Raw genomic sequence first — 27,011 nt, 5'->3', positions numbered from 1 at the left:
AATGCTTTTGCCACGATTGTTTCTGACATTTGCAGACACAACAATGGCCAGTGCACATCAAAGTAATTAATTGGATGCAAAGCACTTTGGGGCATCTCTTGAGACCCAAAACTAGGGAGAATACTTCCATCAGAATAGATGTTTTATAAATCGCACCAGTCACAACTGACAGCCGGTCTAATCTTTGTACACACTCCATGCTTCTTTCAGTCTCTCACTCTTGCTAGTACTCATGGCATTGAATCCCTACAGTGCAGAAGGAGGCCATTCAGCCCATCGAGTCTGCACCGACCCTTGCAAAGAGCATCCTACCTAGGCCCAAGTCCTCACCCTATTCCCGTAACCCAGTAACCAAATTCTTTGGGCACGAATGGACAATTTAGCATGTCCAATCCACCCAACCTGCACAGCTTTGGACTGTGGGAGGAAACCGGAGCACCCAGAGGAAACCCACGCAGACATGGAGAGAACGTGCAGACTCCACACAGACAGTGACCCAGCCGGGAATTGAACCCGCGTCCCTGGAGCTGTGAGGCAGCAGTGCTAACCACTGTGCTACCCGTACTATGGCTGCTATCCTTTCCATTCACCTGGGTTCCATACATCGTTCACATTCCAGTTTGAATGCAGGCTGAAAGTATTCTCCATGAAATGAGTTTGGGGCTGTCTCAGGTAAACGAGTAAAGGAAACCAAATTCTCAGAATCCATGTTGCAGATTGGGGTAGCGGGAATGTTAAATTTAGGCATTTTCTTTTGCGGTTCAGATTCATGTGGATTTTTGAGGTGAAGTTCAGAGAACTTTACTCTGTATTTAGCCCCATGCTGTACCTGTCCTGGGAGTGTTTGATGGGGACAGTGTAGAGGGAGCTTTACTCTGTATCTAACCCCGTGCTGTACCTGTCCTGGGAGTGTTTGATGGGGACAGTGTGGAGGGAGCTTTACTCTGTATCTAACCCCGTGCTGTACCTGTCCTGGGAGTGTTTGATGGGGACAGTGTAGAGGGAGCTTTACTCTGTATCTAACCCTGTGCTGTACCTGTCCTGGGAGTGTTTGATGGGGACAGTGTAGAGGGAGCTTTACTCTGTATCTAACCCCGTGCTGTACCTGTCCTGGGAGTGTTTGATGGGGATAGTGTAGAGGGAGCTTTACTCTGTATCTAACCCTGTGCTGTACCTGTCCTGGGAGTGTTTGATGGGGACAGTGTAGAGGGAGCTTTACTCTGTATCTAACCCCGTGCTGTACCTGTCCTGGGAGTGTTTGATTTGATTTGTACAGAATTGTCAGTCTTTCAGTGAATTACTCAGAAATTATGTAATTTTATATTTTATTTCAAGGGTTTCCTGAACTTGAAGTGGTCCCGCTTTGCTCGTGTTCTCTTCACGCGATCCATTGCCATCACCCCAACGTTGCTGGTTGCATTGTTCCAAGATGTGGAGCACCTGACGGGAATGAATGACTTCCTCAATGTTCTCCAAAGCATGCAGGTGAGAGGATTCCCCTTGAGCAACAAGATCTTGTACAGTCCTTTGAAATATAAAAAGACACGTTTGAGGAAAATCCCATGCCATGAAAAGAGAGATTGGGAGACTTGACATATTCATAAAGGAGTGGGATCTGAGTTTTTAATGCAATGGTTCCAGTGAAGTTTGGTGAGGGTGTTTCCGAGACAGTGCTGCGGTGGCCATTATTAAACGCATGTTTTTGGAAAAATAACTTTGCCAACTATTGGAGGTGGGGAGAGGGGCCATGTGCAGGGAAGGTAAAGGCAAGGGTTGGGATACAATAGGCACAGGGAAACTTTTCGGAGATGGTATAAGACTGAAATAGATCGCAGTGTTTGAGTGGGATGAGGTTGAAGAGTAGTTTTTAAAAAATAAATTTAGAGTACCCAATTCATTTTTCCAGTTAAGGGGCAATTTAGCATGGCCAATCCACCTACCCTGCACATCTTTGGGCTGTGGGGGTGAGACCCAAGCAGACACAGGGAGAATGTGCAAACTCCAAACACCAACCCGGGGCCGGGATTGAAATGAAAATGAAATGAAAATCGCTTATTGTCACGAGTAGGCTTCAGTGAAGTTACTGTGAAAAGCCCCCAGTCGCCACATTCCGGCGCCTGTTCGGGGAGGCTGGTACGGGAATCGAACCGTGCTGCTGGCCTGCCTTGAAAGCCAGCTCTTTAGCCCAGTGAGCTAAACCAGCCCCCTGGATTGAACCTGGGACCTCAGCACCGTGAGGCCGCAGTGTTAACCCACTGTGCCCCTAAGAGTAGTTTGTTGATGGCGATAGGACCCTGGCGTTCAATGTGTTATGGAACAAGGTGGCAAGGATGCACCTCAATGCCAAGTAAAGTTGGTAACCAACCAGAATACATGATGTGGAGATGTACAGGCATGTACAGGTACAGAATACAGGCAGGAGAGATTTGAGCAGTTATGGAGGATGGAGGCCAACGAGCTGGATGTTAGGGTGGTCAATTCTAGTTAAAAGCTCTGTTGGTGGCCCAAAAGTGACTGAAGTTGTGAGTGATCCCTGGCTGAAGAGGAGGATGGAATCGTGGCAAGGGAGCAACTTCTTTGAGGTGTTTGGCTTTAGCATTTGTTTTCTTTAATATTGATATTACAGTGCAGGTCCTTTCTCCTGAAAAATAAGAAGGCTGGGGTCATTTTTGTTTGATGTCATTCTGTGCTAGTTCAGTCCCAGAACACGAGGCTCAGAAAACTCTACCCCAGTCCTGGAGGGAAAACTGCCAGTTCTATTCCACACAATTCTTTTCTGTCATTTTTTCAACTGTTGGCAACAAGATATTTTCTGGGGTTCATTGACAAATACAACACCAATATAAAATAATTACTTCACTAAAAGCCAAAAATGCTCAGCTGGTCGGGCAACATCTGTGGAGACAGAAACCGAGTTAATGTTCCAGGTTGATGACTGTTCATCAGAACTTGGAAAAGTTAGAAGCATAATAGATTTTAAACAAATGAAAGGGGAGAGGGTGGAAAAATAACAAAGGGAAGGCCTATAATAGGCTGAGACATGGGAGATATTAAATGGTAAAAGGGTTCATGGTGCACGGCCAAAGGGAGTAGTAATGTCCAAAGATGTGCAGGTTAGGTGGATTGGCCATGATAAATTGTCCCTTAGTGTCCAAAGATGTACAGGTTAGGGGGATTGGCCATGATAAATTGTCCCTTGGTATCCAAAGATGTGCCAGTTAGGTGGATTGGCCATGTTAAATTGTCCCTTAGTGTCCAAAGATGTGCAGGTTAGGTGGATTGGCCATGATAAATTGTCCCTCAGTGTCCAAAGATGTGCAGGTTAGGTGGATTGACCATGATAAATTGTCCCTTAGAGTCCAAAGATGTGCAGATGGATTGGTCATGATAAATTGTCCCTTGGTACCCAAAGATGTGCCAGTTAGGTGGATTGGCCATGTTAAATTGCCCCTTAGTGTCCAAAGATGTGCCAGTTAGGTGGATTGGCCATGTTTAATTGTCCCTTAGTGTCCAAAGATGTGCAGGTTAGGTGGATTGGCCATGATAAATTGTCCCTCAGTGTCCAAAGATGTGCAGATGGATTGGTCATGATAAATTGTCCCTTGGTATCCAAAGATGTGCCAGTTAGGTGGATTGGCCACGTTAAATTGTCCCTTAGTGTCCAAAGATGGGCAGGTTAGGTGGATTGGCCATGTTAAATTGTACCTTAGTGTCCGAAGATGTGCAGTCCGAAGATGTGCAGGTTAGGTGGATTAGCCATGATAAATTGTCCCTTAGTGTCCAAAGATGTGCAGGTTAGGTGGGGTTGCAGGGATGGGGCAGGGGAGTGGGCCTGGGTAAGGTGCTCTTTTGGAGGGTTGGTGCAAACTTGATGGACAAAATGACCTCCTTCTGCAGCGTAAGGATTCTATGGTAATGGGCCAAAGAAACAAAAGATGAATTTCGAGGAGGTGTGAATGGCAAAATGATGAACAGCTGCTGCCCAAAAGCAAACTAGCTGGGATAAATGAATGAAAGCAGAACCGGCAGAGGGAACGGAAACCGAATTGGGATAGAGATTACCATAAATGGTTGAGCTCCGCATTGAGAGCCTAATTGAAACGCGAGGTGCTGTTCCTCCGACTTCCACTGAGCTTTATTAGAGCAGTGCAGCAGGTCAAGACACACCGGTCAGTCTGGGAGTAAGCTGGAGAATTCGACTGACACACAGCTGGAAGCTAAGCGTCATGCTTACGGACTGAATGGAAGTGTTTTGCAAAGTGGTCACCCAGACTGTGATTGGTCTCCCCCAATGTAGAGAAAACCCCATTATGAGCAAAAGGTAAATGATATAAATTCAAAGCAGGAATTCTCTTGTTTCACTTGGAAGGAGTGTTTGTGGCCTGTGACAGTGAGGAGGTAAAGGATATCCTGTGCTTATTACAGTCCGAAATACGTCAAAGTGCAAGAAGATGTGGTGGTTGCCAATAAACTAGAGAATAAACTAACCAGAGAGACAAAACAAAAGACATTAAACTTATTCTGAAGTAGCAGATCAGGGTGAGCCAGCTTTGTCACACTGTTAGATTTGTACCTTAAATGTGAGACTCATAAAACTGAAGTGAAGCAAGTTTCTCAGGGGTTTGAATGCACTCGGTCATCACAGAAAGATAATGTTACAGCTAAAGATAAAACTGAGCAGTTGTGAAGCTTGATTGGTCAGTTGAATTGGTTATGCATTTCGACAAGACCAGATGCTAGTTTTGATGTCCCTAATATTGAGGGTGTTTTAAAAGCAAATTAATACAATTAAATATAGTGAAATGCGTACTTATGCTTCCATCCTTGAGTGCCCCAAATTACACGAAATCCGTCATATATTTAGTGATGCTGCTTATGATCTTCATATTCCAGGTGGCATGGCTTTGATATTTTTGGAGGGTCAAAAAGAAAAGAAAAAGAGTTGTTGAAGTAATTCAGCTGCGGAAACACTGGATGTTATGGGAGCAGTGGATATGGGATATTTGTCAAATGTTTGAGGGGAGATTCCATACAAGGGGCCTTTGAATGTTACATAACCAATCGTTCCTTGTGGGATAATGTTCACTCAACTAAAACTGCAAAATAAAAAAGATTTGAGGATTGCTGGCATGCAACAAATGATAACAAAAATCTCCGCGATTCAGTGGGTTGATGCAAGTCATCAATTATCTGATTGTTGCATGAAAAGTGCTTGGACCAAAAGATTATTGAGATGTCCTAGAAGAAAGGTGTCTCATAATGTGATGCTTTACATTATGCATATGGAAAATTATTATTCTTTCTCCAATTTCTTTTGAAATATTTGAAAATTATTTACATTTTGTTTTTAAAAAAAGGAAAGCATGGGGTTGTGTGTTTGTTACGGTTGTATCTGTATAATTCTGGTTTATTCACGGTGGCACTGCCCTCCAGAGCCAGCTCTAACAGATGACCTTTCAACTCCGCAGCTGCCATTTGCATTGATCCCGATATTGACGTTTACAAGTATGAGCTCAGTCATGCACGACTTCGCCAATGGTCTGTAAGTAACCTAAATACTCATTATTTTCTTTCATCTCTGCCTTGGAATTCAAAAAGATAATTGCACAGTTGACGTATCTATTACTCTGCATATAAAATCTTAGAATAGATTCCAGCTGTAACCCACTCCTGGGTGTCTGGTATTCTATATGTAAACACCCAAACCCTTCTATTGATCCCAGCATATAAATCGTTCTGGGTATCTGTTATTCTATGTACAAACCCTCCGTACCCCTTGATTAGACCCTAGGCTTAACTCACTCCCAGGTAAAACCCTTCTCCTCTGGCTCACCACAACCGTCTCAAGGGGCAATTAGGGATGGGCAATACATGCTAACTTAGCCAGTGACGGCCACATCCCAAGAACGAATTAGAAAATGAATATATCAACAGCCTAGGCTCCAGTATAGGGAATAGCATGATAAAGGTTACAGATGATACTAAATTCAATGCAGAGAAATATGAAGTGATTCATTTTGGTAGGAGGAATGCAGAGAAACAATATAGAATGAAGGGGTGCAGATGAGGGACCTGGGTGTATATATGCGTACGTCATTGATGGTGACAGGACAGGTTGAGAATGCAGTTAATAAAGCGTACAGTATCCTGGGATTTAGTAATGGGGCAGAGAGTACAAGAGCAAGGAGGTCATGCTAAACTTGTATCGAACACTGTTTTGGCCTCAACTGGAGTGTTGTGTCCAGTTCCGAGCCCCACACTTTAGGAAGGATGTGAAGGCTTTGGAGAGAGTGAAGAAAAGATTCAGGAGAATGTTCCGGGGATGAGAAACTTCAGTTACCGAGATAGACTGAAGCAGTTCGGACTATTCTCCTTGGAGAAGGCCGAGAGGAGATTTGATCGAGATGTTCAAAATCATGAGGGGGCCTGGGCAGAATCAAGAGGGAGAAACTGTTCCCATTGGGGGAAGGATTGACAACGAGAATCAAGAATAGATTTAAGATAATTGTCAAGAAGAACAAGGGAGACATGAGAAACATTTTCACAGAGCGAGTGGTTGGGGTGGGACATGCTCTGCCTAGAGAATGTGGTGGAGGCAGATTCAAACGGAAGTTTTCAAAAGAGAATTGGATCATTATTTGAAAAGGAAGATTGTGCAGGGTTACCGGGAGAAGGCAGGGGAATAGCACTCGGTGCGTTGCTCATTTGGAGAACTGGTGTCGACACGATGGGCCGAATGGCCTCCTTCTGCATTTAAGAAGTGACCTAATTCGAGGTTTCAATAGATTAACTTGTCCCCTCTGTTGAGTGACTAGGAGGTCATCGATTTAAAATTATTGGCAAAAGGACCAGGGGGGAGATTTTAATTACCCTCTGACACGGGAGGGAATAAACAGAACAAACTGTGCAGGGTTCCTGCAAACTGTGCGGGTTTGTTGCAAACTGTGCGGGGTTCTGACAAGGAGAGAGACGTGATGAAATAGATTTAATAAAGAATTTGAATGTGCGTGAGCGCTTGGTGAATAATGAACGTAGAATGTAACACAAGATCTAAATTCAAAACAAATTGGAAAATGTTAGTGTAGAAAATCAAGGGGAAGAGGGAAATCTTGAATTGATGTAATATAAGGTGAGGTATTAAATTGCTGAAAGGCAAGTATTTGAATTGTTTAAGATCAAGGGGGATAATACTGGGACCTGATGGGTATTGGAAATAGTAAAGACTTTTGAAATTCTATTTGAGTATATGGAGAGTGGGTGTGTCTGAGGACTGGGCAATCACCAATGTAATCTCCACTCTCAAAAAGGGAGACAGAACAAAGCTGAGTAATTACAGGACGGCTAGTTTAGCATCTTTGTAATCTGGAAAGATGAAATTACTAAATATCTGGATGGAAATAATTAGAAACAGCAGCCAGCACAGATTTCAGAAAGGATTGTCATGCTTGGCAAAACTTGATGCTGTTGAGGGTTTGAAACTAATTTGGCAGGAGTGATGTACACCAGAATGAAACATTAGAGGTGAAGCAAGGTCCAGAAAGGACTGGGAGAGCCAAGTCGAACTTGAGTAAATAATTGTTCCAAAACAAGAGAGATCATACGAAGGCAAATGCAGGCAGTCTAAATTGTACATACATGCACGGAGCGTGATAAATGTTGATAAGCTGACACGTCACCACGTGACACTGACATTGTGGCAGCAACAGAGTGCCAGCTCCAAATGGGAGGATTGACAACTTAATACTCCTGAGGATAGTCAGGAAAGACACGAAGAAAAAAAAAAGGTATTTTTGGGAATGGGCTGAAGTATGTTTCAGAGGGGCAGCATTTGGGAAACAGCGATCACAATATCATCAGGTTTAGAATAGTTACAAAAATGAACAAGGAACACGAGCAAAATACTGAACAGGACGGACACTTAAGAAAAAATGATCCAGGCCGGGTGAATCGAAATCAAAACTTGGTAGGCATTCCGTGAGGAGATAAATAATAAAAGAGCATTAAAAGGGAAGGATGGGACAAATAGGGATCAAAAATTAGATCATCTTTTGGAGACAGAGGGTATTGCAAAGGTATGTTCTGTGATTCATGTAAAAGGATATTCAGATCCCTCTGAATGCAAATATTTCATGGTCCATTGCCATTCAAAACAAATTTCTCTTTTTTAAAAAAGAAAATTCCTACCAAAGTGGATCACTTCACACTTTGCCACATTCTGCTCCATTTACCATATTCTTTCCTACTCATCCAACCTGTCTATATTCTTCAGCTGTTTGTGCCCTCCCCACCACTTACTTTCCTACCTAACTTTGTATAATCAGTGAAGTTGGATACTTTAAGCTAAGTCCCCCAATTGATGTCATGAATACACATTGTAACTAGCTGAGGCCCCAGTACTGATCCTTGCGGTACCCCACTAGTTACAGCCTGCCAAACTCAATGTCCTCTTCATTCATGCTCTCTGTCTCCAGCCATTAATCAATCCTTAATCCGTGCTAACATCATACCCCAAGTCCCATGAGTCCTAATATATGATAGCAATCTTTATTATTGTCACAAGTAGGCTTACATTAACACTGCAATGAAGTTACTGTGAAAAGCCCCTAGTCGCCACATTCCGGAGCCTGTTCGGGTCACAGAGGGAGAATTCAGAACGTCCAATTCACCCAACAAGCATGTCTTTCGGGACTTGTGGGAGGAAACCGGAGCACCCGGAGGAAACCCACGCAGACACGGGGAGAACGTGCAGACTCCGCACAGACAGCGACCCAAGCCGGAATCGAACCTGGGACTCTGATGCTTTGAAGCAACAGTGCTAATAACCACTGTGCTGGCTAGCGTGCCACCCATTGTATTGTGCATAATATTGTGCAATAGCCTCTTACGTCGCACCTTACCAAATGCTTTTTGAAAATCTAAATACATTACATCCACTGGTTCCCCTCATATCCACCTTGCTAGTTACATCCTCAAAACAACTTGAAGTGGTTCAGCAGACACGATACACAAATCTGCGTTGACTCCATTTAATCACATTACGATTTTCTCAGTACCCTATTATCGTGTCCTGAACAATACATTCTAGCCTGCTGCGATCTGGGGGGGGGGGGGGGGGGGGGGTGCTGCGGCCTGGATGACTGTGACCTGGGTGGACCGCGACCTGGTTTGCACTACCTGATACTGGATTCAGTAGTAACTTTCTGAAGAAAGTCGGGTAAGTACTTAAAGGGAAAAAGAATGCGTGGGCTAAGGGAAAAGAACAAGAAGTGGGACGTATTGGATAACAGACACAATGGGCCAATTGGCCTCCTGTGCTATATTATCCTATGAGTTTATACTTGTGCAACTTGAATTTAAACGGTTCCTTTAATGTCCCGAGACACAATGCAGAACAGAGGGAGAAGGGGAAAGATGTGGTTTATGGGTGGGACCTGAGAGAGGGAGTCAGTAAGGTTTAGAGAGGGAATTTTATTTTTTTATTTGGCTGAAACTGGTTAGGAGGGAGGTGAGGGTGATTTTTCTCAGTGATTGGAAATGGGTTGTGGTGTCTCACAAGGCTCTGTTCTGGGATCACGATTATTTACTATGCACTGATGATTTTGATGTTAGACTGTAGGGAGTGGGTCAAAATTTGCAGATGATACTAAAATAGGCATAGTAACTCAATCTGAGGACCAGAGGAAGTTGTGAGAACAGAAATAAGAAAGTGGAATACATTTCGGCATAAAAATACGAGTAATTGCACTTTGGGGAAAAGCAGAGAGATTTGGGGTTCAGGCTGGGGATAGGAGTAAGCCATTCAGCCCCTCATGTCATTCAGTGAGATCATGACTGATCTGTAGGTCAACCTGGGCTGGAAAAGGTCAAGAACAAGGGGGCATAGATATTGAGTTTAACTGTAAGAGATGTCAAACCCAGTACATTTACCCAGAGGTATACGAAGAGTGGAATGCGTTACTGGAGTCAGTGATTGAAACAGAACCATTTAGGAATCAGGTAGCTGGGTAGTTGAAGCAAAGGTGTGGAAAGGGTCATTCTGGGAGTATGGGGTTAGGATACGGGCTGATTGGTCTGCTTCATTGTTGTAATTTCTCTGTATTTCTATATGAAATTGGCCCTAGTTTGCCTGAGACTCTGCTGTTAAAGTGATGAGGCCTTGAGCACAATTAACATCTGTGTCTTTTTCCTCAGGGCCTGGAAGATTGCTGGCGGAATCATTGTTTTTATCGTCTGTGCCATTAATATGTACTTTGTGATAGTTTATGTTTCGAGTCTGGGGCATGTGGCACTTTACGTGGTTGCCGCCATCATTTCACTTTCATACTTGAGTTTTGTCGCTTACCTGGTAAGTCCTGGCACAGATTCTTCTGTTAATCTAGTTGTAAGTCAGTAGGTCCGTGCACTGCCCTGTGTAGTGCTGAAAATCCAGCTTCATTTTGGTGCACGGGGAATAATTTCAGTTGACCGATGATGCTAAAACTCCGAAATGTAGTAAATAGCGAGGAAGATGGTAACAAACTTCAGGTGGACATTGACAGAATGGTGAAATGGGCAGGTACCGGGGAAATGGAATGAGGAGAGTCGATATGGATTCACTCGTATAACTTAACGAGGGTGCGGGTACAGAGAGACATGGGGGATTATGTGTAAGCTTTGAAGGTGGAAAGGGCAGCACTGTGGCGCAGTGGTTAGCATTGTTGCCTCGGTGCCAAGGTCCCGGGTTCGATCCCGGCTCTGGGTCACTGTCCGTGTGGAGTTTGCACATTCTCCCCGTGTCTGCGTGGGTTTCGCCCCCACAACCCAAAGATGGGCAGGCTAGGTGCGTTGGCAGAAAAATGAATTTGGTACTCTAAATTTACTACTTTTTTTTTTTAAAAGCTTTGAAAGTGGAAGAAGCTGTGAGAACTTTTTTTTAAGAAGAAAAGCAGATGTAACCTTTGGCTTTACGAATAAAGGAATAGAATTCAAACCAGAGAAGTTACGCTAAACATTTCTAACACACTGGTCATGCCTAGCTGTCCAATACTGGCACCACAATCCTTGGAGAGGGTGTGGAAGAGATTCACTAGAATGGTATCAGGTATGCAGGACCAGTTATGTGGAAAGAGTAGAAAATCTAGGGTTATTCCTCTTCGGGCATTTGTTTATGAAAGACAAGTAACATTCGACCACACAAGAGTCAGGCAATTTTCATCTCCAAGGAGAGAGAATCTAACCATTGGCCCATGACATTCAACAACATCACTGAATCCCCACTATCAACATCCTGGGGTTTACCATTGACCACAAACTGAACTGGACCCAGCCATATAAATACTGTAGTTACAAGAACAGGTCAGAGGCTGGGAATCCTGCGGAGAGTAACTCACCTCCTGACCCCCCAAATCCTGTCCACCATCTACAAGGCACAAGCCAGGAGTGTGATGGAATACTCTCCACTTGCCTGGATGAGCGCAGCTCCAACAACACTCAAGAAGCTCGACACCATCCAGGACAAAGCAGCCCCACTTGATTGGCACCCAATCCACAAACATTCACTCCCTCCACCACCGACGCACAGTGACAGCCGTGTGTACCATCTACAAGATGCACTGCAGCAACTCACCAAGGCTCCTTAGGCAGCACCTTCCAAACTTGCAACCTCTACCACCTTGACGGACAAGAGCAGCAGATACCTGGGAACCCCACCACCTGGAGGTTCCCCTCCAAGTCACTCACCCCCCTGATTATCATCTTTTGTTCACTGGGTCAAATTCCTGGAGCTCCCTGCACCAGATGGACTCTATGGTTCATGAAGAGTGACACATCCCAGGAAACTATTTGCTTGAGGTGTACAAAATCATGAATGGTTTTGATAGATGAAATGAGAAATGGTTTCAAGTTGAGGTTTAGCACAGGGTTAAAGAGCTGGCTTTGAAAGCAGACCAAGGCAGGCCAGCAGCATGGTTCAATTCCCGTACCAGCCTCCCCGAACAGGCGCCGGAATATGGCGACTAGGGGCTTTTCACAGTAACTTCATTTGAAGCCTACTCGTGACGATGTGATTTTCATTTCATTTGATTTCATTTCATTTTATTTCAAGTTGCAGAAGGATCAGTAACCAGAAGGTATAGATTTAAGATGATTGACAAAGGAATCTGAGCAAACCATTTCTTTTACATGTTGAATTGTGATGTAAAATGCACTGTCTGATAGGCTGGTGAAGCAGATTCAAACGTAACGGTAAAACAACAAGTGGAGAAAGAATTGGAAAGGGAAACGTTCACAGGCTCTGGGGAAGGAGCAGGGGAGTGGAACTAATTGGATAGTTATTTCAAAGAGCTGGCACAGAAACGATGGGCTGAATGGTCTCTTGTGATGCATCATTCCATGAGTCCCAGTCTGTGCTGTGTTGTGTGCCCAGAATGGTGCTGTAGGAGGTAGCAGATTGGGCCAGGATCCCTGGGCAGGGTATTCCTGCTGCTAATAGCTATCCGGTGACATTTGTTAAAAGTGCCTGTCTGCTTTGATGCCTTTATCTGCCAGCACTCGCTGTGTTGGCCCACTGATCGAGGACTGTGTGGGGGCAGCCAGAACACCTAGCCAAGAAAGAGGCACAACTCCCAGATTGAAATCGGGGTGAGGTGGTTCTATACAGCCAGCACAGCATCCAAGAACACCCATACAAACTGGGTTAGATTCAGTTTCTTTCTGAACTGCAGATGCAGTAGTGAGCAGCAGCAGGGCTGTGTTCATAGATGAGGCAAATCTGAAAGTTAAGAAAAATGCACAGAAAGCTTATTTAGAGTGTGTCCCTTCAAAATATCAGCACATTCTGAGCTGGTTTACTCTCTGCGAGGGACAATTGGGTTGTAAGCCTGTTCTTTCAAACACTTTTACGATTCTGGTACATCCCACACACTGAGAAAACCATCGTGTGGTTGTGGAATTTACTCTCCTGAATGGGTGATTACCATGCAGAATGCAGCAAGGAAAGAACCCAGCAAGTAACTCGGCCTACTACTTTAATTCGGGGCTGTGGAAGGAATCGCCGAGTGATTTTCTTTATGAAATGACCTTTTTTTTTCTTTTGTTTCTTGTCCCTCTAGGCCTGGTACTGTGCAGTGTCACTGGGTGTGCCCTATCTGAACTGCGGACGTACGGTAAGCAACAGCAATGCTGTGCTTATAGAAGAGCGAGACGAGTCTGACAGTTAACCAGAGAAAGCTCATTTATACATCCCTGTGTCAAGACGTTGGGGTCTAGCTTTATTGGGTTGCACTCTGACCACTGTTCCATGGGAAACTACACGAAAGCTATTCTAAGTCATGCTTTCTCCAGAGGGAATTCATAAAGTAGTTCCTGTGAAAGAAACAACCATCGTTGGGTTTTAGGATCATAATTATTAATTAGAAGCTTTAAAGAAAACCCTGGATTAACACTATACTTTATAGATCTCAGATAATTGTGCAGATATAGCAGCGGATGTTATTCCTTTCTGCCCCTCTCCCTACTGATCGCAAGAATCTGATGTTCTCAAGATATATTGTTAATCCCAAACATGTATTTTATAAAGGCATCCTGCCTCGTGATGAAAATGTACAAGTTCTGCTGTGAACGATTTGTAATGTTTTTAAATGAAAGCAATTTTATAACCGAGAATCAATGCGTGAATCACTGTAGCTGGGCATTTGCCCAACGCTCTGGTCTGTCTTCAGACCGTTAACTGACACAACAGTGCTCCTCCCCTCCATGTACATAATATTTTCTCAGGCTGCATAGCTTCAGCCTTCCTCTCAACTTCCTGCGAGTGAGTGTGGGGAGTGGGCACGGGTTCACCAATACAGGCAGTGTTTTAGCCTTGAAGTATTTGAATTCAGGATTGCCACAATTTGAAACATGTTGACACGGGCTGGGGAATGACAATGGAAGTTTAACTGAGAGACAAAAACAAAGTGCTGGAAAAACTCGGTGGCGCCTGCGAAGCAAGGAACGGAGTTGATGTTTCGGGATCAATGTGACTCGTTCGGAACTCACTCCCTGAAGAAGTCATATTGGACTTGAAACATGAACTGTTCCCCTCTCCACACACCCCCTGTGTTTTCCCAGCATTTTCTGATTTTATTTCCTGTCTCCAGCAGCCACAGTATTTTGGTTTAAAAGTGTGAATTGTGAAGCATTCCCGCTGGTTTACAGCTTTACTTAACTCTACGGGCTCCAAAACTGGGATTCTGCAAATTGTTTCTGGACTGACCAAGCAGCTATGGTGCCTGCAAGGTTCGAAGCTACATTTCCAGCAATGTTAGCAGATTAGAGTGCCAAACTGTGCTAAACCAGGCTGATTTGGGGAAAATTTGAATTGGAATTAAAGAAAAATACACTTTATATTTTCTAAAACTGAATTTAAAAAAAGATAAATAATAACCAGCCTTCCAGAGCTCTCAATGTGCCAGCTAGTTGTGGTGCTGAATCACACAGACCAGGAAGGACCCAGGATAATCGCTGGTCTCCGATGAATTAGCTGCTCTTAACCGAGGTTGCAGTCCAGGCTTCTTTGGTAAGGCGGCGAAATGATTGCAGATTCCTGCTCCTGGTCACGATGCTCATTGCTTGGCAAGTGCCTGATGTGTGAGTTTTGGATGTGATGCCCATCACGGTTAAATGACCTGTCTAAGATGACACCTGACTTTAATAATTACTAAATTAGCAAGAAATGAGTGCCTCTGTTGACAGCGTTGGTAAGTCCTGAGAGTGTAACATTCTTTGCAAGTGTGTGCTTGCTAACACTCGATCTCTGTAACTGCACGTTGGTGCTGAGGGAGCTGCTGATTGATGCAAGCAAACCTTGCTCACTGCCTCAGTCAGCAAAATGCAGGTGTACGGTGTAGCGCAGAGTTTGGTAGGTTGTTGGTGATTTTGGGATCTATTCCAATTGCTGTACCTCTCTGATCCTTGTAACATTTCATTGGAATGTCTGAATTATCCGTTACAGTCCTGACAGCAGGAATACCTCTTTGGAAGTTTGTTTTAAAGTCTTCACTCAAGTGTTGAGTATTTTAAAGCTGCTGGAGGATTGTCTATCTCTGAGGTGAGGTGCTGCATTGCAAGTGAGGGAGTGAAGTGCTGAGTCAGACATTCCACCGATGGTTGAGTCTGAGCATCAGCTTGTGACTTTTTTAATTTGAACTCCGTAGCTGGGTTTGAATGTTGAATCAAACCGTCAGGGACTCTGCCTACCCTGTGGGAAAAGGGTGTGAGGGGACAAGTACTCATAACATTTCACATTTAACCTCCAGCTTGTCAGCAATTCCTCATCCTGGCAAAAGGGTTCTCCTTATTTTCATTTCCCTTTGTTCCTCTGCTCTGAAGATAAAAGATATGGGGAGTGGTGGGAACACTTGGCATCCGCTCCCATTGAGAGATGTTTCACAGATAGATACATGTGGGCTCCTCTGAATGGGATGACTGTCAGGATTGCAGTCGGAGTAGGGCAGAGAAACAATGACCAGGAACTTTGGTGGGACACAGGGGGGGAGCAGCCGTGTTTTGGTGGGACACAGGGGGGGAGCAGCCGTGTTTTGGTGGGACACAGGGGGGGAGCAGCCGTGTTTTGGTGGGACACAGGGGGGGAGCAGCCGTGTTTTGGTGGGACACAGGGGGGGAGCAGCCGTGTTTTGTCAGACAAGAATTGCTTGAATGATTCCAAATTGTGCTGAGCACAGAGGAGGGACAAAGTCGCGTGATTGTACAGGATATGAGTCAGGTTGTGATGTGTTGTTTGAACTGCTTCCAATCATTAAGTCCTGTTGATCTGATCACTTGAGAATTCTGTAATAGAACCGTTTTTTTTTAATAAATCAATTTGCTCGCGTCTCTCTGTTATTGTGTTTATGAAGCCGCTCCTCACACTGAGCAGCTCCGAATGTGTTTGGGACTCAATGTTGCCTCAATAATCCAGTCTCCCAAATCCGTATTCACCAGTATTTTGCAGCAAACCAGTAGAAAACAATTGCAGAATGTTCCAGTAGCCATGTTTTAATGCCATATACCCTGGGTCTCATTCTCTGTCCCCAGAGCCCTTAACAGTCCTATTCCTCTCTCACTTTACCCCCTTGTACTGGACACACTGGCCTGTATAAATCAGGATTGGGGGGGCAGCACGGTGGCACAGTGGTTAGCCCTGCTGCCTCACGGCACCGAGGTCCCAGGTTTGATCCTGACCGGGCCCGGGTCACTGCCTGTGTGGAGTTTGCACATTCTCCCCGTGTTTGTGGAGGTTTCACCCCCACAACCCAGAGATGTGCAGGGTAGGTGGATTGGCCATGCTAAATTACCCCTTAATTGGGGGAAAAAAAGAATTGGGTATTCTAAAAACGCTTTCAAATCTGGATTGGCGTGGTGAGATAAAGTGTTATTCCTGCGACTGCTTTGCCACCCATCAAAAAAAGAAAGGGAAATATTGTGAGAAATTTTACAACAGCTACCAGGCCATGGGTGATGTGTCTCATGAAGTTACAACTATTATTCCCAAGATTTCCGATCTCTTCCTACCTCAACTGCTTGCAGCAGCCGGAATCGCACACAAACACATCCCTGTCCCACCAAGTAAGGTCATCATATAACTGTGTCCCGCCACCGTCTGAGACAAAATGACAGCCAGAACAGTCATGGTGCAGACAAGGTAATCACATACATACATGCACAGTGACAGGATGAGGTATCACAGACACAGACCCCCCCCCCCCCCCCCATCCGAGTGTGTATCACAGACACAGACCCCCCATCAGAGTGTGTATCACAGACACAGACCCCCCTGTCCCATCAGAGTGTGTATCACAGACACAGACCCCCCCATCAGAGTGTGTATCACAGACACAGACCCCCCTGTCCCATCCGAGTGTGTATCACAGACACAGACCCCCCCATCAGAGTGTGTATCACAGACACAGACCCCCCATCACAGTGTGTATCACAGACACAGACCCCCCTGTCCCATCCGAGTGTGTATCACAGACACAGACCCCCATCCCATCAGAGTGTGTATCACAGACACAGACCCCCCTTCCCATCAGAGTGTGTATCACAGACACAGACCCCCATCCCATCAGAGTGTGTATCACAGACACATGCCCCCCATCAGAGTGTGTATCACAGACACAGACCCCCATCCCATCAGAGTGTGTATCACAGACACAGACCCCCCTGTCCCATCCGAGTGTGTATCACAGACACAGACCCCCATCCCATCAGAGTGTGTATCACAGACACAGACCCCCCATCAGAGTGTGTATCACAGACACAGACCCCCCCCCCCCGTCCCATCCGAGTGTGTATCACAGACACAGACCCCCCCTGTCCCATCCGAGTGTGTATCACAGACACAGACCCCCCCTGTCCCATCCGAGTGTGTATCACAGACACAGACCCCCATCCCCCTTCCCATCAGAGTGTGTATCACAGACACAGACCCCCATCCCCCTTCCCATCAGAGTGTGTATCACAGACACAGACCCCCTTCCCATCAGAGTGTGTATCACAGACACAGACCCCCATCCTATCAGAGTGTGTATCACAGACACAGACCCCCCATCAGAGTGTGTATCACAGACACAGACCCCCCATCACAGTGTGTATCACAGACACAGACCCCCCTGTCCCATCCGAGTGTGTATCACAGACACAGACCCCCATCCCATCAGAGTGTGTATCACAGACACAGACCCCCCCATCCGAGTGTGTATCACAGACACAGACCCCCCCTGTCCCATCCGAGTGTGTATCACAGACACAGACCCCCCATCACAGTGTGTATCACAGACACAGACCCCCCTGTCCCATCCGAGTGTGTATCACAGACACAGACCCCCATCCCATCAGAGTGTGTATCACAGACACAGACCCCCCATCAGAGTGTGTATCACAGACACAGACCCCCCATCAGAGTGTGTATCACAGACACAGACCCCCATCCCATCAGAGTGTGTATCACAGACACAGACCCCCATCCCATCAGAGTGTGTATCACAGACACAGACCCCCCTGTCCCATCAGAGTGTGTATCACAGACACAGACCCCCATCCCATCAGAGTGTGTATCACAGACACACACACTGATGGGGGGTCTGTGTCTGTGATACACACTCTGATGGGACATGGGGGTCTGTGTCTGTGATACACACTGATGGGGGGTCTATCACAGACACAGACCCCCATCCCATCAGAGTGTGTATCACAGACACAGACCCCCATCCCATCACAGTGTGTATCACAGACACAGACCCCCATCCCATCAGAGTGTGTATCACAGACACAGACCCCCCATCCGAGTGTGTATCACAGACACAGACCCCCATCCCATCAGAGTGTGTATCACAGACACAGACCCCCTTCCCATCAGAGTGTGTATCACAGACACAGACCCCCATCCCATCAGAGTGTGTATCACAGACACAGACCCCCCATCAGAGTGTGTATCACAGACACAGACCCCCCTGTCCCATCCGAGTGTGTATCACAGACACAGACCCCCATCCCATCAGAGTGTGTATCACAGACACAGACCCCCATCCCATCAGAGTGTGCATCACAGACACAGACCCCCATCCCATCAGAGTGTGTATCACAGACACAGACCCCCATCCCCCTTCCCATCAGAGTGTGTATCACAGACACAGACCCCCCTGTCCCATCAGAGTGTGTATCACAGACACAGACCCCCTTCCCATCAGAGTGTGTATCACAGACACAGACCCCCATCCCATCAGAGTGTGTATCACAGACACAGACCCCCATCCCATCAGAGTGTGTATCACAGACACAGACCCCCATCCCATCAGAGTGTGCATCACAGACACAGACCCCCATCCCATCAGAGTGTGTATCACAGACACAGACCCCCCCTGTCCCATCAGAGTGTGTATCACAGACACAGACCCCCATCCCATCAGAGTGTGTATCACAGACACAGACCCCCCTGTCCCATCAGAGTGTGCATCACAGACACAGACCCCCATCCCATCAGAGTGTGTATCACAGACACAGACCCCCATCCCATCAGAGTGTGTATCACAGACACAGACCCCCCCTGTCCCATCAGAGTGTGTATCACAGACACAGACCCCCCTGTCCCATCAGAGTGTGTATCACAGACACAGACCCCCATCCCATCACAGTGTGTATCACAGACACAGACCCCCATCCCATCAGAGTGTGTATCACAGACACAGACCCCCCATCCGAGTGTGTATCACAGACACAGACCCCCATCCCATCAGAGTGTGTATCACAGACACAGACCCCCTTCCCATCAGAGTGTGTATCACAGACACAGACCCCCCATCCGAGTGTGTATCACAGACACAGACCCCCATCCCATCAGAGTGTGTATCACAGACACAGACCCCCTTCCCATCAGAGTGTGTATCACAGACACAGACCCCCATCCCATCAGAGTGTGTATCACAGACACAGACCCCCCATCAGAGTGTGTATCACAGACACAGACCCCCCTGTCCCATCCGAGTGTGTATCACAGACACAGACCCCCATCCCATCAGAGTGTGTATCACAGACACAGACCCCCATCCCATCAGAGTGTGCATCACAGACACAGACCCCCATCCCATCAGAGTGTGTATCACAGACACAGACCCCCATCCCCCTTCCCATCAGAGTGTGTATCACAGACACAGACCCCCCTGTCCCATCAGAGTGTGTATCACAGACACAGACCCCCATCCCATCAGAGTGTGTATCACAGACACAGACCCCCCATCAGAGTGTGTATCACAGACACAGACCCCCCGTCCCATCCGAGTGTGTATCACAGACACAGACCCCCCATCAGAGTGTGTATCACAGACACAGACCCCCCGTCCCATCCGAGTGTGTATCACAGACACAGACCCCCCATCAGAGTGTGTATCACAGACACAGACCCCCATCCCATCAGAGTGTGTATCACAGACACAGACCCCCATCCCATCAGAGTGTGTATCACAGACACAGACCCCCATCCCATCCGAGTGTGTATCACAGACACAGACCCCCATCCCATCCGAGTGTGTATCACAGACACAGACCCCCCTGCCCCATCAGAGTGTGTATCACAGACACAGACCCCCCATCAGAGTGTGTATCACAGACACAGACCCCCATCCCATCAGAGTGTGTATCACAGACACAGACCCCCATCCCATCAGAGTGTGTATCACAGACACAGACCCCCATCCCATCAGAGTGTGTATCACAGACACAGACCGCCATCCCATCAGAGTGTGTATCACAGACACAGACCCCCCATCAGAGTGTGTATCACAGACACAGACCCCCCTGTCCCATCAGAGTGTGTATCACAGACCCCCCCGTCCCATCAGAGTGTGTATCACAGACACAGACCCCCCTGTCCCATCAGAGTGTGTATCACAGACCCCCCCGTCCCATCAGAGTGTGTATCACAGACACAGACCCCCCTGTCCCATCAGAGTGTGCATCACAGACACAGACCCCCCCCCCCCCCCCCCCCCGTCCCATCAGAGTGTGTATCACAGACACAGACCCCCATCCCATCAGAGTGTGTATCACAGACACACACTCTGATGGGAAGGGGGATGGGGGTCTGTGTCTGTGATACACACTCTGATGGGATGGGGGTCTGTGTCTGTGATACACACTCTGATGGGATGGGGGTCTGTGTCTGTGATACACACTCTGATGGGATGGGGGTCTGTGTCTGTGATACACACTCTGATGGGAAGGGGGTCTGTGTCTGTGATACACACTCTGATGGGAAGGGGGATGGGGGTCTGTGTCTGTGATACACACTCTGATGGGAAGGGGGATGGGGGTCTGTGTCTGTGATACACACTCTGATGGGATGGGGGTCTGTGTCTGTGATACACACTCGGATGGGACAGGGGGGTCTGTGTCTGTGATACACACTCTGATGGGATGGGGGTCTGTGTCTGTGATACACACTCTGATGGGAAGGGGGTCTGTGTCAGTGATATACACTCTGATGGGATGGGGGTCTGTGTCTGTGATACACACTCTGATGAGATGGGGGTCTGTGTCTGTGATACACTCTGATGGGGGGGTCTGTGTCTGTGATACACACTCTGATGGGGGTCTGTGTCTGTGCTACACACTCTGATGGGAAGGGGAATGGGGGTCTGTGTCTGTGATACACACTCTGATGGGGGGTCTGTGTCTGTGATACACACTCTGATGGGGCAGGGGGGTCTGAGTGTGTAGCACAGACACAGACCCCCATCTCATCAGAGTGTGTAGCACAGACACAGACCCCCATCCCCCTTCCCATCAGAGTGTGTATCACAGACCCCCATCCCCCTTCCCATCAGAGTGTGTATCACAGACACAGACCCCCCCCATCAGAGTGTGTATCACAGAGACAGACCCCCTGTCCCATCCGAGTGTGTATCACAGACACAGACCCCCCTATCCCATCAGAGTGTGTAACCTCCTCTTTTACCTCCTCAAAAACTTAAGCACATTAGTCAAACATGATTTCTCCTTCAGAAATCCATGCTGGGTCTTCCTAATCAATCCACATTTTTCCCTATGACTACTAATTGTATCCCGAATAATTGTTTTGAGAAGCTTGCCCACCACTGATGTTCTGACTGCTCTATAACTCCTGGAGCGACCCTTACAACCTGTTTTGAACAAGGGCATAACATTTGCAATTCACCAGTCCTCTGGCATCTCCCTTGAGTCGAGAAGACTGGAAGATTATCGGCAGGGCCCTGGCAACTTCCATTCTCACTTCACTATCCTTGGATGCACCTCCTCGGATCCTGGTGCCTTGCCAATTAGTACTGACAGTCTATTCCTGACCAATTTTCATCCCTTCTCGGGGCAGAGTTTCCTCGGCAGTCACCAATGTCCTGATGTGGAGATGCCGGCGTTGGACTGGGGTGGGCACGGTAAGAAGTCTGACAACACCAGGTTAAAGTCCAACAGGTTTATTTGAAATCCAGAAGACCATAAGACATAGAAGCAGAATTAGGCCACTCGGCCCATCGAGTCTGCTCCGCCATTCAATCATGGCAGATATTTTCTCATCCCCATTCTCCTGCCTTCTCCCCATAACCCCTGATCCCCTTATTAATCAAGAACCTATCTATCTCTGTCTTAAAGACACTCAGTGATTTGGCCTCCACAGCCTTCTGCGGCAAAGAGTTCCATAGATTCACCACCCTCTGGCTGAAGAAATTCCTCCTCATCTGTTTTAAAGGATCGTCCCTTTAGTCTTAGAGATTGTGTTCTCTGGTTCTAGTTTTTCCTACAAGTGGAAACATCCTCTCCATGTCCACTCTATCCAGGCCTCGCAGTATCCTGTAAGTTTCAATAAGATCCCCTCTCAACTTTCTAAACTCCAACGAGTACAGACCCAGAGTCCACAAACGTTCCTCATACAACAAGCTCTTCATTCCAGGAATCATTCTTGTAAGCCTCCTCTGGACCCTTTCCAAGGCGAGCACATCCTTCCTTAGATATGGAGCCCAAAACTGCTCACAATACTCCAAATGGGGTCTGACCAGACGGTTATCTAGCCTCAGAAGTATATCCCTCGTCTTGTATTCCAGCCCTCTTGACATGAATACGAACATTGCATTTGCCTTCCTAACTGCCGACTGAACCTGCACATAAACCTCAACCCTAAATCACAAGCTTTTGGAGCGCAGCTCCGATATCAGGTGAAATGAGCTCCCCACCAGTACTGTACCCCAGTGTTATACAGTGACAGACCCGTCCCCACCAGTACTGTACCCCAGTGTTATACAGTGACAGACCCGTCCCCACCAGTACTGTACCCCAGTGTTATACAGTGACAGACCCATCCCCACCAGTGCTGTACCCCAGTGTTATACAGTGACAGACCCATCCCCACCAGTACTGTACCCCAGCGTTATACAGTGACAGACCCGTCCCCACCAGTACTGTACCCCAGCGTTATACAGTGACACACCCGTCCCCACCAGTACTGTACCCCAGCGTTATACAGTGACAGACCCGTCCCCACCAGTACTGTACACCAGTGTTATACAGTGACAGACCCGTCCCCACCAGTACTGTACCCCAGTGTTATACAGTGACAGACCCGTCCCCACCAGTACTGTACCCCAGTGTTATACAGTGACAGACCCATCCCCACCAGTACTGTACCCCAGTGTTATACAGTGACAGACCCATCCCCACCAGTGCTGTACCCCAGTGTTATACAGTGACAGACCCATCCCCACCAGTACTGTACCCCAGCGTTATACAGTGACAGACCCGTCCCCACCAGTACTGTACCCCAGAGTTATACAGTGACAGACCCGTCCCCACCAGTACTGTACCCCAATGTTATACAGTGACAGACCCGTCCCCACCAGTACTGTACCCCAGTGTTATACAGTGACAGACCCATCCCCACCAGTACTGTACCCCAGTGTGATAGAGACAGACCCATCCCCACCAGTACTGTACCCCAGTGTTATACAGTGACAGACCCTTCCCCACCAGTACTGTACCCCAATGTTACACAGTGACAGACCCGTCCCCACCAGCACTGTACCCCAGTGTGATAGAGACAGACCCGTCCCCACCAGTACTGTACCCCAGTGTGATAGAGACAGACCCGTCCCCACCAGTACTGTACCCCAGTGTGATAGAGACAGACCCGTCCCCACCAGTGCTGTACCCCAGTGTTATACAGTGACAGACCCGTCCCCACCAGTACTGTACCCCAGTGTTATACAGTGACAGACCCGTCCCCACCAGTACTGTACCCCAGTGTTATACAGTGACAGACCCATCCCCACCAGTACTGTACCCCAGTGTTATACAGTGACAGACCCGTCCCCACCAGTACTGTACCCCAGTGTGATAGATACAGACCCGTCCCCACCAGTACTGTACCCCAGTGTTATACAGTGACAGACCCGTCCCCACCAGTACTGTACCCCAGTGTTATAAACTGACAGACCCGCCCCCACTGTAACCCAGTTTTATACAGTGACAGACCCGTCCCCACCAGTACTGTACCCCAGTGTTATACAGTGACAGACCCGTCCCCACCAGTACTGTACCCCAGTGTTATACAGTGACAGACCCAACCCCACCAGTACTGTATCCCAGTGTTATACAGTGACAGACCCGTCCCCACCAGTACTGTACCCCAGTGTTATACAGTGACAGACCCATCCCCACCAGTACTGTACCCCAGTGTTATACAGTGACAGACCCGTCCCCACCAGTACTGTACCCCAGTGTTATACAGTGACAGACCCATCCCCACCAGTACTGTACCCCAGTGTTATACAGTGACAGACCCATCCCCACCAGTACTGTACCCCAGTGTTATACAGTGACAGACCCGTCCCCACCAGTACTGTACCCCAGTGTTATACAGTGACAGACCCGTCCCCACCAGTACTGTACCCCAGTGTGAAAGAGACAGACCCATCCCCACCAGTACTGTACCCCAGTGTTATACAGTGACAGACCCGTCCCCACCAGTACTGTACCCCAGTGTTATACAGTGACAGACCCGTCTCCACCAGTACTGTACCCCAGTGTTATACAGTGACAGACCCATCCCCACCAGTACTGTACACCAGTGTTATACAGTGACAGACCCGTCCCCACCAGTACTGTACCCCAGTGTTATACAGTGACAGACCCGTCCCCACCAGTACTGTACCCCAGTGTTATACAGTGACAGACCCGTCCCCACCAGTACTGTACCCCAGTGTTATACAGTGACGGACCCGTCCCCACCAGTACTGTACCCCAGTGTTATACAGTGACGGACCCGTCCCCACCAGTACTGTACCCCAGTGTTATACAGTGACGGACCCGTCCCCACCAGTACTGTACCCCAGTGTTATACAATGACAGACCCGTCCCCACCAGTACTGTACCCCAGTGTTATACAGTGACAGACCCGTCCCCACCAGTACTGTACCCCAGTGTTATACAGCGACAGACCCATCCCCACCAGTACTGTATCCCAGTGTTATACAGCGACAGACCCGTCCCCACCAGCACTGTACCCCAGTGTTATACAGTGACAGACCCGTCCCCACCAGTACTGTACCCCAGTGTTATACAGTGACAGACCCGTCCCCACCAGTACTGTACCCCAGTGTTATACAGTGACAGGCCCGTCCCCACCAGTACTGTACCCCAGTGTTATACAGTTACAGACCCATCCCCACTGTACCCCAGTGTTACACAGTGACAGACCCGTCCCCACCAGTACTGTACCCCAGTGTTATACAGTGACAGACCCATCCCCACCAGTACTGTACCCCAGTGTTATACAGTGACAGACCCATCCCCACCAGTACTGTACCCCAGTGTTATACAGTGACAGACCCACCCCCACCAGTACTGTACCCCAGTGTTATACAGTGACAGACCCATCCCCACCAGTACTGTACCCCAGTGTTATACAGCGACAGACCCATCCCCACCAGTACTGTACCCCAGTGTTATACAGTGACAGACCCGTCCCCACCAGTACTGTACCCCAGTGTTATACAGTGACAGACCCATCCCCACCAGTACTGTACCCCAGTGTTATACAGTGACAGACCCGTCCCCACCAGTACTGTACCCCAGTGTTATACAGTGACAGACCCATCCCCACCAGTACTGTACCCCAGTCTTATACAGTGACAGACCCGTCCCCACCAGTACTGTACCCCAGTGTTATACAGTGACAGACCCGTCCCCACCAGTACTGTACCCCAATGTTATACAGTGACAGACCCAACCCCACCAGTACTGTACCCCAGTGTGATAGAGACAGACCCGTCCCCACCAGCACTGTACCCCAGTGTTATACAGTGACAGACCCGTCCCCACCAGTACTGTACCCCAGTGTTATACAGTGACAGACCCGTCCCCACCAGTACTGTACCCCAATGTTATACAGCGACAGACCCAACCCCACCAGTACTGTACCCCAGTGTTATACAGCGACAGACCCATCCCCACCAGTACTGTACCCCAGTGTTATACAGTGACAGACCCATCCCCACCAGTACTGTACCCCAGTGTTATACAGTGACAGACCCGTCCCCACCAGTACTGTACCCCAGTGTTATACAGTGACAGACCCGTCCCCACCAGTACTGTACCCCAGTGTTATACAGTGACAGACCCGTCCCCACCAGTACTGTATCCCAGTGTTATACAGTGACAGACCCGTCCCCACCAGTACTGTAACCCAGTGTTATACAGTGACAGACCCGTCCCCACCAGTACTGTACCCCAGTGTGATTTAGACAGACCCGTCCCCACCAGCACTGTACCCCAGTGTTATACAGTGACAGACCCGTCCCCACCAGTACTGTACCCCAATGTTATACAGTGACAGACCCGTCCCCACCAGTACTGTACCCCAGTGTTATACAGTGACAGACCCATCCCCACTAGTACTGTACCCCAGTGTTATACAGTGACAGACCCGTCCCCAACAGTACTGTACCCCAGTGTTATACAGTGACATACCCGTCCCCACCCGTACTGTACCCCAGTGTTATACAGTGACAGACCCTACCCCACCAGTACTGTACCCCAGTGTTATACAGTGACATACCCGTCCCCACCAGTACTGTACCCGAGTGTTCTACAACGACAGACCCGTCCCCCACCAGTACTGTATCCCAGTGTTATACAGTGAAAGACCCGTCCCCACCAGTAATGTACCCCAGTGTGATAGAGACAGACCTGTCCCCACCAGTACTGTATCCCAGTGTTATACAGTGACAGACCCGTCCCCACCACTACTGTACCCCAGTGTTATACAGTGACAGACCCGTCCCCACCAATACTGTACCCCAGTGTTATACAGTGACAGACTCATCCCCACCTGTACTGTACCCCAGTGTTATACAGTGACAGACCCGTCCCCACCAGTACTGTACCCCAGTGTTATACGGTGACAGACCCATCCCCACCAGTACTGTACCCCAGTGTTATACAGTGACAGACCCGTCCCCACCAGTACTGTACCC

General features: G+C 47.9%; 1 protein-coding gene across 2 annotated transcripts in view; it reads left to right on the top strand.

The window, feature by feature from the left end:
- Positions 1–14,141, top strand: part of slc11a2 (solute carrier family 11 member 2) — a 67,067-nt gene extending 52,926 nt beyond the window's left edge. For both annotated transcript variants that reach the window (XM_038786355.1, XM_038786354.1), the window contains exons 13-16: positions 1,336–1,485; positions 5,469–5,542; positions 10,192–10,345; positions 13,089–14,141. In XM_038786355.1, coding sequence (XP_038642283.1) covers positions 1,336–1,485; positions 5,469–5,542; positions 10,192–10,345; positions 13,089–13,196 — 486 coding nt within the window. In that variant the 3' untranslated portion in view covers positions 13,197–14,141. The remainder of the gene's footprint in view (positions 1–1,335; positions 1,486–5,468; positions 5,543–10,191; positions 10,346–13,088) is intronic.
- The last annotated feature ends 12,870 nt before the right edge of the window (positions 14,142–27,011 follow it).

The sequence above is a fragment of the Scyliorhinus canicula genome, chromosome 28, assembly GCF_902713615.1.
Source record: "Scyliorhinus canicula chromosome 28, sScyCan1.1, whole genome shotgun sequence".
Taxonomy (NCBI): Eukaryota; Metazoa; Chordata; class Chondrichthyes; order Carcharhiniformes; family Scyliorhinidae; genus Scyliorhinus; species Scyliorhinus canicula.
The sequence above is the reverse complement of the archived record's forward strand: the minus strand, read 5'-3'. Positions and strand labels throughout refer to the sequence as shown.